This window comes from Aotus nancymaae, unplaced genomic scaffold, assembly GCF_030222135.1.
Source record: "Aotus nancymaae isolate 86718 unplaced genomic scaffold, 86718_ANA_hifiasm-v0.15.2.pri h1tg000115l, whole genome shotgun sequence".
NCBI lineage: Eukaryota > Metazoa > Chordata > Mammalia > Primates > Aotidae > Aotus > Aotus nancymaae.
The window spans coordinates 12,160,146-12,177,620 of record NW_026988530.1 but is presented as its reverse complement, the minus strand read 5'-3'; the positions used below and the strand labels follow the sequence as shown (position 1 = coordinate 12,177,620).

The 17,475-nt window shown below is 36.5% G+C and overlaps 1 protein-coding gene across 2 annotated transcripts in view; it reads right to left on the bottom strand.

Annotated features, from left to right (window-relative positions):
* SPOCK3 (SPARC (osteonectin), cwcv and kazal like domains proteoglycan 3) overlaps positions 1-17,475 on the bottom strand; it is a 577,835-nt gene that overhangs the window by 52,630 nt on the left and 507,730 nt on the right. For both annotated transcript variants that reach the window (XM_064371038.1, XM_064371039.1), the window contains exon 6: positions 3,989-4,108. In XM_064371038.1, coding sequence (XP_064227108.1) covers positions 3,989-4,108 — 120 coding nt within the window. The remainder of the gene's footprint in view (positions 1-3,988; positions 4,109-17,475) is intronic.

Sequence of the window (17,475 nt, the reverse complement as noted above, 5' to 3'; positions counted from 1 at the left end):
AAAGATTCCTTAAAAAACATTACTTTTTCATGGTCAAGGTTGACTAATTTTTAAAAGGTTTCTTAGAAGTTTTTAAAAATAGAATCAAATGTTATATTGATGTAAAACTAAAATTTGATTTTTCTGTATTAAAATGACAAAATGTTATTGGACTTCTTGTTTGCTACAAATAAGAGACTGTAAAATACGTTTTAATTTGTTTTCAGTATAAAATGCTGGAAGGCAAACATTCTATATCATTTTATTGTATTTTTTAATATACTTTAAGTTCTGGTGTACATTTGCAGAACATGCAGGTTTGTTACATATGTATACATGTGCCATGGTGGTTTGCTGCATCTATCACCGTGTCATCTACATGAGGTATTTCTCCTAATGTTATCCCTTCCCTAACTCCCACCCACTGCTATCCCTCCCCTAGCCCCCAACCCCCAACAGGCTGAGGGTGTGTGATGTTCCCCTCCCTGTTCCATGCATTCTCATTGTTCAACACCCACTTATGAGTGAGAACATTCAGTATTTGGTTTTCTGTTCTTGTGGCAGTTTGCTGAAAATGATGGTTTCCAGCTTTATCCATGTCCTGACAAAGAACATGAACTCATCCTCTTTTGTGGCTGCATAGTATTCCATGGTATATATGTGCCACATTTTCTTTGTTCAGTTTATCATTGATGGGCATTTGTGTTGGTTCCAAGTCTTTGTTATTGTGAATAGTGCCACAGTAAACATACCTGTGCATGAGTCTTTATAATGTAATGATTTATAATCCTTTGGGTATATACCCAGTAATGGGATTGCTGGTGTGTATTTCTAGTTCTGATACTTAAGGAATTGCCATACCATCTTCCACAATGGTCGAACTAATTTACATTCCTACCAACAGTGTAAGAGGATTCCTATTTCTCCACATCCTCTCCAACATCTGTTATTTCCTGATTTTATAATGATTGTCATTCTAACTGGCAGGCGATGGCATCTCAATGTGGTTTTTATTCGCATTTCTTTACTACCTTATCAGATTATTTTTTTCTGCCTTATGAAGACTTTTAACTACATCCTTAATTATTAAAAATAAACAAAAACTAAAACACTCCAATGTTTGCTTACTGTCATATTAAGAAATCAAAACCAAACTTTGGGTTTTCACAAGAAAGACACTTAATTGCATGTAATAAAGGAAAGTTGATCAAAATTGTTAACAAAGATATTAAACTTGATAAAATGGAATGTAGGGGTGATAATATCAGATAAGTTGAAAACTGTGTTTTTAGTTTCCTCCCAATTTTTATGTTTAAATTCACTACTAATAAAAAAATACAAATTTAATTAACAATGAAATATAAGAGCATATTCATCAGAATGGAAAAGTTAAAATGAATGGTGATTTTTTTTTGCTATTAGGGATGCAGGTAAAAGTTAACTCTCATGTCTTGCTGGTAAAAATGAAAAATGCCCTAGGCTTTTTACAATGCAGTCTGGCAATATCTATGATCTTATGTAATTTAAAATGCGTGCACATTTTGACTTATTCCTTCCACTTCTTGTAATCTTTCTCTTAGAAATAAAAGCATACAAATTGACTACACTAATTACTATCATGAAGAAAATAATGAATATGATCAATAATCATTCCTAGGGCACTAACTGAATGACTAAACTATGGTATAGCTACACAATGTAGTACAGTGATTGCTTCTTTGATTCATTCATTCATTAACTCCTTTCAGTTTCATTTAGTGAATACTATATGCTAAACTCTGTCCTACGTTCTGGCAATGCAGTGGTGAATAAAGATTTCTTACTTCATTGAGTTTAAAGTACTCTGGTTGGGAAGGAGAGAGACAATTAAATAAACAAGTAGATCATCACTATCTTAGAACTGATAAAAGCTCTGAAGGGAGAATAAAAATAGAAAGGAGATGGGAGTCTAATGTTGGATTCCCTCACAGGGTGCACAGATCTGAGGAGTTGAAGGAGTCAGCCATGTCTTGTCTATGGATTTGTCATATCTATTCCAATGAATAACTTCCCTTTGGAATTTTTTTTCTGGCTGGCCTCTGACTCCTTCAAGCAGTATAAATAATCCCGAGAATATTTAACTCTAAAGAAGCTTCTTATAATTCATCTACTACCTTTAAAGAGTCTCATGGCATTTATTGACAGAAAAAACTAGAAAGGGAAATATTTATGAACGTGTACAATTGCTCAGCACCTTGCAGAGTATTGTAGATGTTCTCCATCATCTATTTCTGTATCTGAAAGGAAGCATCAGTCTGAACTCAAGCTCAAAGTAAGAATCTTAGAGCAAGCAATGAAAATGTTCAAGTATGAATATTGGAAGTGAATATGAATTTTAAAAACAGGTGTGAACATGAATCTTCAAAAATCAATATGTAAGGGTGTGGAATAGACCTTCTCCTTAATCCAGACATCTTTTCTTCATAAATCCAGAGGCAAATATATGGAATCATTATTTCTATTAGGCAAATTCAAGCTAAAAGTCATCAAAACATTTACATTTGCCAAAAAATTAACCAATAAATCCAGAGATAAGCTCAAGGGACTCTCCTATAGGATATGAAAAATACCATAATTTCTTCCTGAAATTAATAAAAAGAAATATATGGATAGTCATTACACATTCAAAGACAATTACTAACCTAAAGGTAATGGCTTAATTGCACTTCTGTATTAAATCGTTTCAGTATGCAAATTAGATTCATAACTACAGTAAGTTGAAATTGTAGAAAATTCCTTAACGTAAAAACAAAAATAAAGCATTTTAGGTATCTATAGAGGATTATACGATCTTACTACATAATTTTGTTAGAAACTCCACTTTGAGGGTAGCAGGTGAGAGTGGATGGATCATGTCACGATAGGTGATGAGTATCACAGATAGCTCTTCTGTGTCAGCCAAGAGATGTGGCTCATAATTCCTGCTCCTTCCCCTTTACTTGTGTTTTGGAGCACATGCTTCAATCTTTGAAAGATTCAGCCTGTGTTTCAGTATCATTTTATATGCATTAAATAATACATACATTTTTATACAAAAGAAAATAATATAAAATGAAAAGTTTACAAAATTATTCATAACAAGTACCTTATTTCAATTTGTATTTCTTATTTCCAAGGAATTAAAAAAAAATCTTTTAGAGAATTATACTCATAAACAACAACAACAACAACAACTTATGGCCGGGCATGGTGGTTCCCGCCTATATTCCCAGCACTCTGGGAGGCCAAGGAGGGTGGATCACAAGGTCAGGAGTTTGAGACCAGCCTGGACAACACTGTAAAACTCCATCTCTACTAAAAATACAAAAATTAGCAGGACGTGGTGGTGGGCGCCTGTAATCCCAGCTACTCAGGATGCTGAGGCAGGAGAATCACTTGAACTTGAGAAACAGAGGTTGCAGTGAGCTGAGATCACGTCATTGCACTCCAACATGAGTGACAGAGCATGACTTTGTCTCAAAAAAAATTGTAAGAGGTATAGGGCTCTTTTTTCCTTCTGTGTTTGTTTTACTTATCTAATTTGCAGATATCCTCTCTTGTCTACTGATCCATTTCACAGAGGGTCAAAATAGAGACATCAGCAAAGCAATCTTGGCTACCACATGGGGGAGTCCTGTTGTATTCTCTAAAAATCTAAATACTCCAAATTTTTACCTTTATTTTCCGGTTGTTCTACTCTTTAGCACCTTAATAAAACACTGAAGAATATCCCCCTTCTTTCTATTCCACTGAAAGCTAAACACCCTCTGAGGAGACATTCCTTTTTCCTCCAATGAGAGTTGTCCCAAACGCCTTATTTCCTTGCAAAATAATACAGGTGTGCTTGGAAGTAATAATATTCTGATTTTTACTCAGTATATATGCAGTGAATAAATATTGAAATGTGTGTTTTGTTCTAAGTTGTTCACTGGAAATAAAACCTCTTATCAGATGATGATACAGTAGCAATGATCAAACAGAGATATCTTACTGCTTCTCTCAGGCCTCAGCAATGTTTCTGTCTTCTTGTTCTGACTCCCACTTTCATGAAGGGCCTTGAACCAGTCCCGCAATCTGTTTGCCACTTCCCTGAACTCCAGGTCACTGCATGCTAAAACAGAGAAACAACAGTGTTGAAAAATATCTCAGTATAATGTCAGTGCTATTTGCCCCATTATTCCAACAAATTGAAAGATAACAGCAACGAAAAGAAAAGAAGTAACTGTGTTTCAGCTTTTCAAAGTTAAATATATGCTTCAAAATAAGATGTAATATGACAAGAACATTTTATTTAATAAAGAAGTGGCATCAGTGGAATTCTATTTGTATTCTTCATTAGAATATGGCACTTAGAAGATCTGTATTATTAACACCACAAAAATTGAGAACTAATATTTATGTCATAAATACTTTTTTATGATGGGGTGGTAGGTCATCTGAGAAAATAAAGGGTTGAAAATCTGAAATGAATATTATATATTTATTGTTGGCCATATCTGCTATAAGATGTCACAATTTATTCTTCATTCATATACTCGGTATATGTAGGAATGCACTATTATAAATACATGATGTTCCTATTTGACTTAACATTAGTATTTGCTAAGCACAGAAAAAAGACAGCTATATAACCTGTAGTTAGGGAAAAAAAAAACTATAAAATATTTAAGAAAATACTATAATGTTTCTGTTGTAAAAAGAATTATTGCCAAACTTTGACATTTGGACTAAAGTAACTTCCTCTTCCTTTTTTAAAGATATCATTATGTATCAATAATTATATTCTTTAAAAATAGTTTACTCAATAAGCAATACCAGAATATATTATGTGCGTGTGAGTGGCATTAATATATAGTATTCAAATTTAGTACTTCACTGCAAAAATATTTTGAAAATGCATTTTAAAAGCCACTAATTTACATTGTTTAGAGGACACTGTTAGTGCAGACCATGATGCAAATGTGCAATTTCCTCAACTAACAAGTAACTCGTGCTAATACTCATTTGTCCATTTGGTTAAAATATTATGCAATTATAGTATGATTTATTACATTTAATATATGCCATACACATTATATCATTTGTATCACAAACAACATAATGTAATGTAATTGGATGTAATACCATCCCAGACCATTTCCTAGCTCTAAAGCATGCGTATTCAATCTTTTGGCTTCCCTGGGCCACATTGGAAGGATTGTCTTGGGCCATAAATAAAATACACTAACAGTAATGATAGCTGATGAGCTAAAAAAGAATTGCACAAATACATGCACGTTGTGCACATGTACCCCAGACGTAACGTATAATAATAATAATAAATTGCTAAATCATCTCATAATGTGTTAAGAAAGTTTATAAAGTTGTGCTGGGTCGCATTCAAAGCTGTCCTGTGTCAAATGCAGTCTGTGGGCCATGGGTTGGACAAGCTTGATCTAAAGGAAATAAGGTCCTAAATTTAAAGAAATTCCCCAGTACCTGGTATGGTGGAATGACCAAATTAGCAAATCACTGTGACATTTTAGAACACTGGAGACAAAATGAAGATCTTTTAAACTTCCATGGGGGCAAGTAACTAAAATTGTTACATACATGGAATAAGAAATCAGAAATACCTTCCAGTTTTTCAATAACATTGGAAGGCAGCATTGCAACAGAAAAATTATTTTATATTTCTAAGAGAAACAAGGTAGGAAAGTAAGGTAAAGAAATTTTTGCATGTACAAGGTTTGAAAAACTAACCATCCATACAACCTTTGCCCAGGATGCTACTGCCATATGAGATACACCAGAGAGAAAATCGACAAGAGGATGTCTGAGTCACAGGAACTACAGAAGAGAGAGGTGAGGGCGTTTCTAGGAAGCTGGTGAAGGGTAATTACAGAGTGTGTGCTGTGTGCAGAGCAAGACAGCAGGTAGGATTGAGGATTTTCGGCCAGCAACAGAGCAATGTACAGAATTCATTGGTATCCTTTCATCCAGGGAAAACAATAAGCAATAGTGAAAACCAAAGAAACCGTCACTTTTACTGATAAGATCCACCACAGCTGAGGCTGAGGTGATAAGGCAAAAAAATAGCATACTCCTGATATGAATGCTTACACTTTAGCCTGGTGTGTCTGTTTAAGCCTTCTGGGCATAGGTCTTCTGCTCCCCTTATAGGGATAGGCACAAGAAACAAAAATGTACTTGAAAATGAGGAATTCTGCATACTCGTACATGCTTGTGTAAGCATCACATATCTCTAGAAGAATTTCTATGACGATGTAACTACCAAGGGAACTGGATTAATGGAAGAAAGTGGTATGAGAGTTTTATTTTTACCATTCATCTCTTCTTTTAAATTATGTACTATACAGTTGTATTAATGTTCAAAACTCAAGAAAAAAATTAAAATTAAAAAACAATGACAAATGCGTTTAACCCTTGACCAAGCAATTCTGTTTCTTAAAAGGTATCGTGCAGCTATACTACATGTATACAAACACATTCATTTAAATTGTGCCATGTTGTGTATTCAGCACTTTTTTAATAGCAAGTTTGTTAACAGCATAACACTCTATCATGCACATTATGGAGGTGAGATCTGAGGAAAGGCAATGAACATTTATTGATCATATTCATCAACTCAAACATTGGGGTATTGGCATCTTTAATAACACCATCAGCTAGTGAATTCAAGTCCTGGTACTTCTAATTCAAAACAATTTCTATTATTTCAAATGAACACCTTTCCTTATGAAAAAAACAGTACATCAGTAATATATGTACACAAGGATACTGTAGGGTCACATCCCAGATTCTTAGTATTTGTTATTCAGAAAGGTTCATGTATAATGAGAATTGATTTGATAGAGATTTGAGGAACAGTTCAGTTTCCATAAGTCCAGGACATCTTAGTTTTGGAGGCCCCAATCTGTAGCATTTATTAAAAATTATACTTCATGTATAGAACTTTTGAAAACATTTTAAACAATTTTTCAAGTTAGTTTTCTTTTGCCAACAATTAACTGATTTACTTTAAAACTGGCAATGATTTATCTGAAAACTATTGAACAAAGCAGGGATTCTGGCCAAATTAGAAACTTTAAACCATACACTTCCTGAAATTAATTAAATTTGCTAAATATAAAATTTAAAAATTAACCAAGTTGACATATTTTATAACTATTAAATGAAGTATTTATTAATATTAATTATGCATTTTTCATTTTGTATTTCAGAATCAATAAATATTTTTTCAGCTCTCAAACTTTTACATAAGTTGTTACATTTTAATAGGCACAAAACTCTCTGCCTATTACAAAAATCTCTTAAAATGACCCTCGTTCCCTCACATTGTACTAACTGAATGTTTCTGTTCACCCAGATTCATATGTTGAAACCTAATCTACAATGTTAGGGTATTAGGAGGTAGGGACTTTGGGAGGTGATTAGGCCTTCACCATTGGGATTAATGCTCTTTTAAAATGGAGCCCAGTAAGATCCCTCTCCTTTCCCCACATCAGAACACAGCAGGAGGAAGGCCATCTGGAACCGGGGAGTGTTTTCATCAGATATGGAATTTGCTGGTGCTGCCCTCATTTAGGGCTTATGGTCTCCAATACCGTGAGAAATGAATTTCTGTTGTTTATAAGCCTGTGGCATTCTGTTATTCTTAGCCTTAATTGACTATGACACACTATAACATGCTGAAATGTGGTTATCAAGAACACGAGTTGATTAAAGAATGAATATACTCGTATCTGGCAATGTGAGTTGTTAATTATGACTATGTTATTCAATAAGGAAGCTCAGAAGTAAACACAGAGGTCCAGGCAGAGGGGATGCTCTGGGAAGTTTCAAAGCAGAGGCAGAGTCCACATTTTATTGTGTATTATTTTTCAGGAAGTGTTATCAGTTTTGTTCCAATAGTACATTTAACAAGTTGTCTTCCATCTCTGTTACCCTTGATTGACAAAGTTTTTAAAAGCACTTCTAAGGTCACTATTCATTTTTGCTTAACGTTAGAAAATAACACTTTACATCACAAATGATGAAATGAAGTAGTATAGGTATTCATGATATAAAGAAATTCAGTAAATTTAGTTCACAAAATACAAGGCATAAATTATTATTTTTTCCTTTATGAATTTTTGGTGACATTTCTCTAAGTCTGATCTATGAGGCGAAGAAATGCAACACACCATTACCTCTCTCCATAAATAACAAATATTTGCTATCACCATCTTCCACCAATGTAACGTTTAGGAATTTTGATGGTCTTCCTGATGGGATTAGTTTGTATGTGAGTGTGGTACAGTTAAAATCTGGCAGAATACAATTACTCTAAAGGCAAAAAGGATTGAGTTGGCTCCGATGTGATTATTTTCCTTCAAGACAAGCCAATTACACAAAGAAAAGTCCAAAGAACACGTCTCAGTGCCAACTCCAATCCTCCCATTACATAGAGCCAGAATGCCCTAGAGACGTGAAAAGGACGATAGACGACAAAGTGCTCTGCTGGCACAATGTTCACTTCAGATTGAGCAGCGAGGAGGATTTATTACTTGTTGATCTCTACTCTTAATTACAAGTACGGATAATCATATATTCTTGAATGGTCTCTATTTTTATACCTTGCTGCGACAGGCACAAAAGGTAATTTATAAATATTTATGATTTAAGTGGCACAGATTCCCACCTTTATTTCTGAGTGGCTTTTTTTTTAAATAAACCTTTGAGTATTTGCTTTATTTGATCTTTTATTCAATACACGTTCAGATAAACCTGCCTACAAATACGTAAAGAATAAGATGAAATTACATAATCTTGAAGAACTCTTTTGGCTTTTTATTTATTTTTCAGTGACTTTTAGTTTATGATATCCTTTCAAGAATCTCTATCTCCTTTTCCCACACTCTAATCTTCCATAATCATTGTTTCTTTCTTTCATTGGAAAGGCCATTTCTGAATCATCTAGCTGTTAGAAATTTTAAACTCTAGATTACTTTACATGAGTGATTGAAACATTTTTGCATTTTTAATAACAGTATTAAAAACTGTTTTTTTCTGAGTAACATAGTAGGAGATGCCAATTTTGTAAATGTATATTCTTACATATAACAATAAAAATAAACCAGTATATTAACACCAAAATCAATAAGTAGTTACTATGAAATATTTATTGTGTATATTTGCTATGCATATTTTGCATAGCTTGAATAATATCAGATAAACAATATTTACTCTTAAACCTTTTCATTATGTTATAAAATGATAATTTTTTAGGGATTTACAATAGCAAAGACTTGGAACCAATCCAAATGCCCATCAATGATAGACTAGATAAATAAAATGTGGCTCATATACGCCAATCGATACTATGCAGCCATAAAAAAGGATGTATTCATGTCCTTTGCAGAGACATGGATGAAGCTGGAAACCGTCATTCTCAGCAAACTGACACAAGAACAGAAAACCAAATACTGCATGTTCTCACTCATAAGTGGGAGCTGAACAATGAGAACATATGGACACAGGGAGGGGAACATCAAATATCGAAGCTTGTCAGGGGGTGGGGGTCTAGGGGAGGGATAGCAGGGTATGAGGGGATTGGGGAGGGATAACATTAAGGGAAATACCTTATGTAGATGATGGGGGGATGGGTGCAGCAAACCATCATAGCACGTGTACACCTACCTATGTAACAAACCTGCACATTCTTCACATGTACCCCAAAACTTAAAGTATAATAAAAAAAAATCTGACAACAAAATACCGTGAAGTGCTGCATAACAATGTTTCAGGGCAACAAAGGACATCATACACAATGATGCTCCCATGAGATTACAATGGAGCCGAAAAATTCCTATTATCTAATAACGTTATAGTTTAACACATCACTCATGCTTGTAGTGATGTTGTAAACAAATCTACTGTGCTGCAGTGGTAAGAAAGTCTGATACGTATAATTATGTACAGTATATAATACCCGCTAACTACAATAAACAACGATGGTAGTGATTTAGGTATGTATTATACTCTCCTTTTTATCACTATTTTAGAGTGTGATCCTACTTGTTCAACAAGAAGTTGACATTAGGACAGTGTGCTGTGTGAAGCCCACAGAAGCCTCATGCATCTCGGGTTTCCTGCATCCTTTGACTGTGTGATCTCCGTTGACTGAATCTCTTGTTTAGTTCACCATGACCCCTAACTGTACAAAAGGCTCTGCTAATCCTGCCAGTAAAGGTTCCTTAGAGCGAGTGTCGTGGAGACCAAATGAAAAGTGATTAAGGCCACGAGGGTGGAAAATCAGTGACGGCTATTGCTCCCCAGCAGGCATATCCCGTTCCACCATAGCTATGATCAAGAGCAAGAACAAAGTGACAGAAACTGTGAAGGAATCTGCTTCTTGGAGGCAACAAGACTAACGAAAACTCAAGAATGGCCTATATCAGATATAAAGAAACTTCTGATGATCTGGATTAAAGAGCAGATGCAGATGCGTATCCCTCTCAGCACCATGATAACTATAACCAAAGTGAAAGTTTGTTTGCAATGTTGTAAGAAAAGACAGGATCCAACTACAGTGTGGAATTCACTCTAGCTCTGGGTGGTTTAAATAGCTCATGATTGATTATTCATTATATAACGTAAAAGTGAGTGATGAGTATGCAAGTGCTGACGTGACAGCAGCTGAAGAATTTTTGGAATTTCCAAAAATCAGATTGTGTGATTCCACAGTCAGACAAGCTGATTGTGCAGAAAAATTACTTGCCAGAGCAAGTCTTCAATATGGATGAAAACCCCCTATTCTGGGAACAAATGCCTCAAAGGACTTTCATCCCTAAGGAGGCCAACTTAATGCGGGATTTTTTAAGGACAGGGTAACTGTGTTGCTTGGGGGCAGTACTGCAGGCTGCAAATGGGAACACTTTGTGAGCTGGCACAGTGAGAATGCCAGGGCTTTCAAGCATATTATCAAGAAGCACACACTGCCCGGGTACTACAGAAGCGATCGTTTATGGATGACCCAGCTTCTCTCCCAAGATGCCCTTCTGAGTTGCTACGTCAGCAAAATGGAGAAGGACTGTTTGAAGAATAGCATGCCTGTCAAGATTTTGCTTATTGTTGATAATGCTCCTGCACAGCCTCCTTTCAGGGGTGTCCATCCCAAAGGGAGAGTTTTTCCTCCAAATATCACCTTTTTCAACCAACTAATGGATAAAGGAGTAATAGCAGCTTTTTAAAAAAATTTTTCTTTTTATTGGTTTTATATTCAGTCTTTTTTTAAATTTAAATTTTTTTTTTTATTATATTTTAAGTTCTGGGGTACATGTGCAAAACGTGCAGGTTTGTTACATAGGTATACACGTGTCATGGTGGTTTGCTGCATCCATCACCGCATCATCTACATTAGGTATTTCTCCTAATGTTATCCCTCCCCAATCCCCTGACTGCCTGTTAATTCTCCCCTAGCCCCGACCCCCAACAGACTCCAGAGTGTGATGTTCCCCTCCCTGTGTCTATGTGTTCTCATTGTTCAACACCCACTTATGAGTAAGAACACGTGGTGTTTGGTTTTCTGTTCTTGTATCAGTTTGCTGAGAATGACGGTTTCCAGCTTCATCCATGTCCTCGCAAAGGACATGAACTCATCCTTGGTAGACTGGATAAAGAAAATGTGGCACATAGACACCATGGAATACTATGCAGTAATAGCAACTTTTAAGTCCGACTACCTGAGGACACTTGCCCAGGCTACTGCTACAACTGAGGAAGACCCTCAGAAGCCACTGATGCTGCTCTGGAAGGATTATGCCATCTACGACTGAATCCAGGATCTTGCTTGGGCATAGGGTGATGTTGCCAAGCAGTATATAAATGGCATCAGGAAAAAGATACTTAAAAGGTCCATACACAATTTTAAACACTTTTACAGGAATAGAAGTTTGCAAAAACCAACAAGCCTGTAGCTGAGGTGGCAAAAAAAGAAAAAATCTGGATGTAGATGAAGATGACACTGAGGAGCTCCTAGAAGTTATTCCTGAGAAACTGGCTAATGGGGAGTCGTTGGAACTGAAGCAGGAACACATAGCTAAAGGGGCAAAATAAAAGGGAATTGAGAAGAAAAAGAAGAGGAACTCTCCACCCCCAAGAAAGTTCACAGTAAAAGATTTAGCAGAAGGCTTTGCAGACTGTAGACATATTAATGAAAAGAGTGACACCTCCTCAAAAAAAGCCCCAGGCAGATCCTTCAGGAGGTATTCTAGAAGAAGGCATTGTGATCAGAGGAGGTGACAGCTCCATGCCTGTCATTGCCTCCGAAGACCTTCCAGTGGGACAAGATGTGGAGGTGCAAGGCAGTGATATTGATGATCCCAACCCTGTGTAGGCCTAGGCCAATCTGTGTGTTTGTGTCTTAGTTTTAGAAAAAAAAAGTTTAAAAGAAAAGTCAAAAAATAAAAAAATACTTATAGTTCAAGGATGTAAAGAAAGTGAAATCTGTGTATAGTATACAATGTGTTTCTATGTTAAAGGAAATTTTATTATGCAGTATCAAAAAGTTAAAAAAAATTAAGAGTTTATAAAGTAAAATAGGTACAGAAGCCAGGTTTAATTTTTATGAGTGAAAGAACATAGTTTTAAATATTGCATCTATCCTAATGGACAGTATCTCTAAAGCCTCCAGGGTCCCAGGCCTTCACATGCACTCACTGCTTACTCGGTGACACCCAGACCAGCTTCCAGTCCTGCAAACTTCATTCATGGTAAATGTCCTATAGAGACATATCATTTTTAATCTTTATGCCATATCTTGACTTCACCTTTTCTATGTCTATATGTGTTTAGTTTCACAAATGCTTACCATTGTGTTACATTTGCCTACAGTATTTAGTACATTGCATGATGTACAGATTTGTGACCTGGGAGCAGCAGGCTACACCATGTAACCTGGGTGTATAGTGAGCTACAGTATGTGGATCTGCTTAACTGTGCTCTATGGTGTTCCCACAATAACAAAGGATAAAATATATCATTGATCATATTCATCAACTCAGACACTGAGTATTAGCTTCTTTTATAACACCATCAGCTAGTGAATTCATGTCATCTTGTACAAATCATAGGTACTAGGTAGGACATCTAGTACTAATTCAAAACAATTTCTATTATTTTAAATAAACATGTTTCCCTACCAAAAAATGGGAATATATTCCTGCCATCAAACAACACATGACTATATCTGGTAGATACAAAAATTCCATTATATAAATATATCATAGCATGCTAAAAATTCCCACAATAAATATTGTGTCAAGAATATAGTTCCTAGTTTATGGGCTTACTAAAAAGACATAGGATTAGCTTTTATTCAACACATAATTACTGTATCTTATTACTGTGTTTCCTTTGAAAAACCTTAAAAATGGAGTTGCTGGATCAAATAAGATAAATATTTAAAGGCTCTTAGTACATATAAATAACTTGTTTCTGTAATATACACACTTCAAATTCCAGAAAACATTTCAAGTATATTTGAAATGTGTACTGTTTTATTTATAATTTATTTGTAATTGAATTGTTGAGAAATGAAGTAGTAAAGGAATGAAGCAATTGAAACAACACAATGAAGTTTAGAAAAATTCTCTAGTATAAAGCAGCACAAATGGTATTAATTACATATTTATCTAGGACAATAAAAATAAATGTAGAACGCATATTTCACAGAGTAACAGACACTGCACAATGCAAGAAGGCCAGAAACAGAGAGTTTCCTGAATTCCCCCAGGAATATGTTCAAGAAGCTTTAAGATAAATGTCAGCTTCTACATTCTGTTCAATTGTGAGATATGTTTTCGACACAGAGCCAAGTCAGAATGTTTTTCTGAAAGCAAAATTAAAAAAACATATCCATCACTGCCTTGAGGTAGATGATACATGCACAAAACACCAAAAAAAATTAATTAGAGAAAAAATAGAGAATAAGCAAACATTTTCTGGCTAATAAGTAAATGATGCTGAACATTTACAGGCATATTGGAGTTTTCTTCTGTCAAAATCGATGGGTAAAGACTTTGTGAGAAAGCAAACAAGCAGAGGCTTAAGACGTTAGGAAAAGATTGAAGGGACAAAGTGTGAAGGAAGGGAAGAAGATCAGCATGTCTTTGGCCTGATGAACAGCAATTCCTTTGATCAGCTGTAATAACAGCTGTTTCAGTTGAGTGGCTTATAAACAGAAATATATTTCTCAGAGTTCAGAGGCTGTGCCGAGGGGCTGGCAGAGTCAGCAGGTTCAGTGTCTGCTGAGGGTCCCCTTCCTAGATGGCATTTCTTTCATTGTTATAGTTTCACGTGGCAGAAGGGCTAACGAGCCCCCTTGGGCCTCTTTTATAAGGGTACTAATCAAATTCACTTGGGCTCAGCCTTTATGACCCAATCACCTCCCACAGGGAGCCTTAGGGATTAGGAATTTGAATGGGACACAAACGTTCAGCATAGCACTATGCTAGAAGCTTAGCCTGGTTAATAAAGAGGAACTGAAAATGTAAAGCAGGATATATATGTAAATAAATAAGTACACACAACTGACACCTAATTGCCTGATTTTAGAGTAAAATTCACATAAGCATCATTCCAGGGCAGGTTTGAGCAATTCTAAGCTTTCTTGCTTAAAATTTTCAGTTTAAAAATTCCTCCAGGAATTGTCACAGAGGGACAGATTTGGAATGGAGTCTGCGGCACTGGTGTATCTGTTGTACAAAAGTGCAAAATCAGGTAAGTTGGTATCCAATTGTTCTCTGACAAATAAAGCACACACACATGAGCACACGTGCACATATATCTTCAAAAATTATTCCTTACCAAGTATTACTTCAGTCTGAGTGTGCTCTATATTAAAGTCACACTAAAACTTTTAAGTGATAGATTCTGAAAGTGGAAGCATGAATCCTCAGCATTGCTATAAATCACATAGTTTTATTAAAATATAAGGTGCAATTTCTATAGCCATTAAAGAATATTGATGTTCACAAGTATTTCTGAAACTTTGTGATTCATAAATAATTTGCCTTTTGCAGATCAGCCTAAGGATGGAGCTGTTCTGCACTGAAGGCATTTTGTTCAGACATTAGTGACTACAAGTTGAATAGATGAGTCTCCATGCAGGCATTTGGGCAGTAGTAATGCATGATTCATTATATTCTGACAGCCAGTGACATTTGGGGTTATATAAAGGTCTCTCAAAAAATCAGGAGCAACTGGGGACAGGACCAAGTGACAAAGTGGCATTTCAGGCAAACGTCTTAAAGATGACAAACTTTGTTGGAATATTTAATGTCTTGCAAAACATAGATAAATCTATGTATGTCCTGAGGACAGGGAGAGAATGAATATTAGCTTGTGCCAACACACTTTTTAATCTAAAGCATCTGAATCAATATATTTGAGGCTTCAAATATCTGCTGATCTTTTGTACTAATGGAACACGAAACTAAAACTTAAATTTATCTATGACATTTACTAAGAATGTAACCAAAATGCTATTAAAATTCGATGTCTAGAGTTATTGTTACTAATTTGTATTTCTGGAAAGAGCAGTGAGATATACTTCTCTAATTCATCTGAATGTATACAGGATTCTTCCTATTATCTTATTAAATGCAAATTAACTGTGGAGTTGATCAGAGGAACAAGCCTCCTCTAATTTAATAGCTACTCTATATTCTCAAAGAAACCACAGTACCCTGCAGCAATAATAAAACTGAAAGAAAGAGGGGTTCACTAGCAGTTTCTATGGGACGAAGGGGGTTTGAAGATTTCTTTTATTGGCAGAGGTGTGAAAGCAGCATTGCACTGTGACCTTTGGCTTGGTTTGGCCCAGTCCATACTTAGGAAGTCTAAGCTTAGTAAGTCGTAAGATTTCTTAGTAAGTATAAGCTTTGTAAGTAGTAAGATTTCTGGGGCTGCCATAACAAAGTGCACAGGCTGGGTGAAAGATAAATAACAGAAATGTATTTTCCTATAGTTCTGGAGGCTGGAGTCCCAGATCAAGGTGTCAGCAGCTTTGCTTTGTCCTGTGGTGTCTATTTGGCCTGCTGAAGACAATCTTCTTCTCTTTGAAGGCCATGAGTCAGACTGGATCGGGGCCGCCAATGTGACCTCATATTACCTTATTTACCTCCTAAACGTCTTATCACCCAAATACAGTCCCATTCTGAGGCAGAGGAGCTTAGGGCTTCAATATATGACACAATTCAGGCCATCATGGTAGGCAAGCCCTGAGCTGGAGACACCTTATCCCAAAGTCACAGGACGTAATTGTTACCATCTAAAACTTGCACTATGGACATTAAAAAGTTCTTCTTCTCAAACATATGTTTTTAGATATATTTTAAATCTTTATATACATTTAGAAATCTTTGTATGTGTTCCTTTTTGAATCTTAAACTTTACATACCCTTGACAATAACCACTCATACTTGCATATTGAATAAAGTGATGGAAAAAACAAATGTACATGTCCCCTTTGTCTCCAAGTTCAACTGATGGTGCTGTGTCTAGAAGCAATGCATTTGTCTCTAGCCAGTGCCAGCCTGAGAAAAATACACTGATTAAGCAGTCAATTCTACTACTGCATTTCCCAAGACATTTGCAACAATCACAATTCGGTGGAGTGTTGTGTGTTGTTTTGTGAAGAAAGGTTCCAAAGTCAAGTCAGTGTTAAAAATGCCCAAGTTGGCCGGGCGAGGTAACTCATGCCTGTAATCCCAGCACTTTGGGAGGCTGAGGTGGGCAGATCATGGAGTCAGGAGATTGAGACCATCCTGGCTAACACGGTGAAAACCCATCTCTACTAAAAATACAAAATCTTAGCCAAGTGTGGTGGCACACGCCTGTAGTCCCAGCTACTTGAGAGGCTGAGGCAGGAGAATGGCTTGAACCCAGGAGGCGGAGATTGTAGTAAGCCGAAATCACACCACTGCACTCCAGCCTGGGCAACAGAGCCAGAATCTGCCTCAAAAATAAACAAACGAAATTCTTAATTTCAGAGAGATCCAAGATGGCTGGTTAGGAGGAACTCGGGATTGCAGCTCCGAGAGAAAGCGCAGAGGGTGAGTGGACGCCTAATTTCCAGACGGATTTTTACTGCCCACAGACCAGGAGATTCACAGGCGGAAGAGCCCCACGGGTCGCCAGCGCCGCTGGTTTGACCCACGTGGCCACTCAGCCTGCGCCCTGAGGCAGGGGGCAGCACCTCCTCCTGCAGAGTGAGTGAGACTGAGTCCCCTGTAAGGCAGTAAGGGGAGCTGAAACAGGGAGTCAAGCCAGGAGACTCCTGGGCAAAGAAAGCACCACAGGAAACACAACTGAACCCGGGTTGGTCCAGCTCTGTGGGGGAGGGGCATCCTCCATTAGGACACACCCTGAAGTTCCCAGGGCAATTTGCAGTAACCAAGACAACCTGCCACTACAGAGACTCCATCACTACAG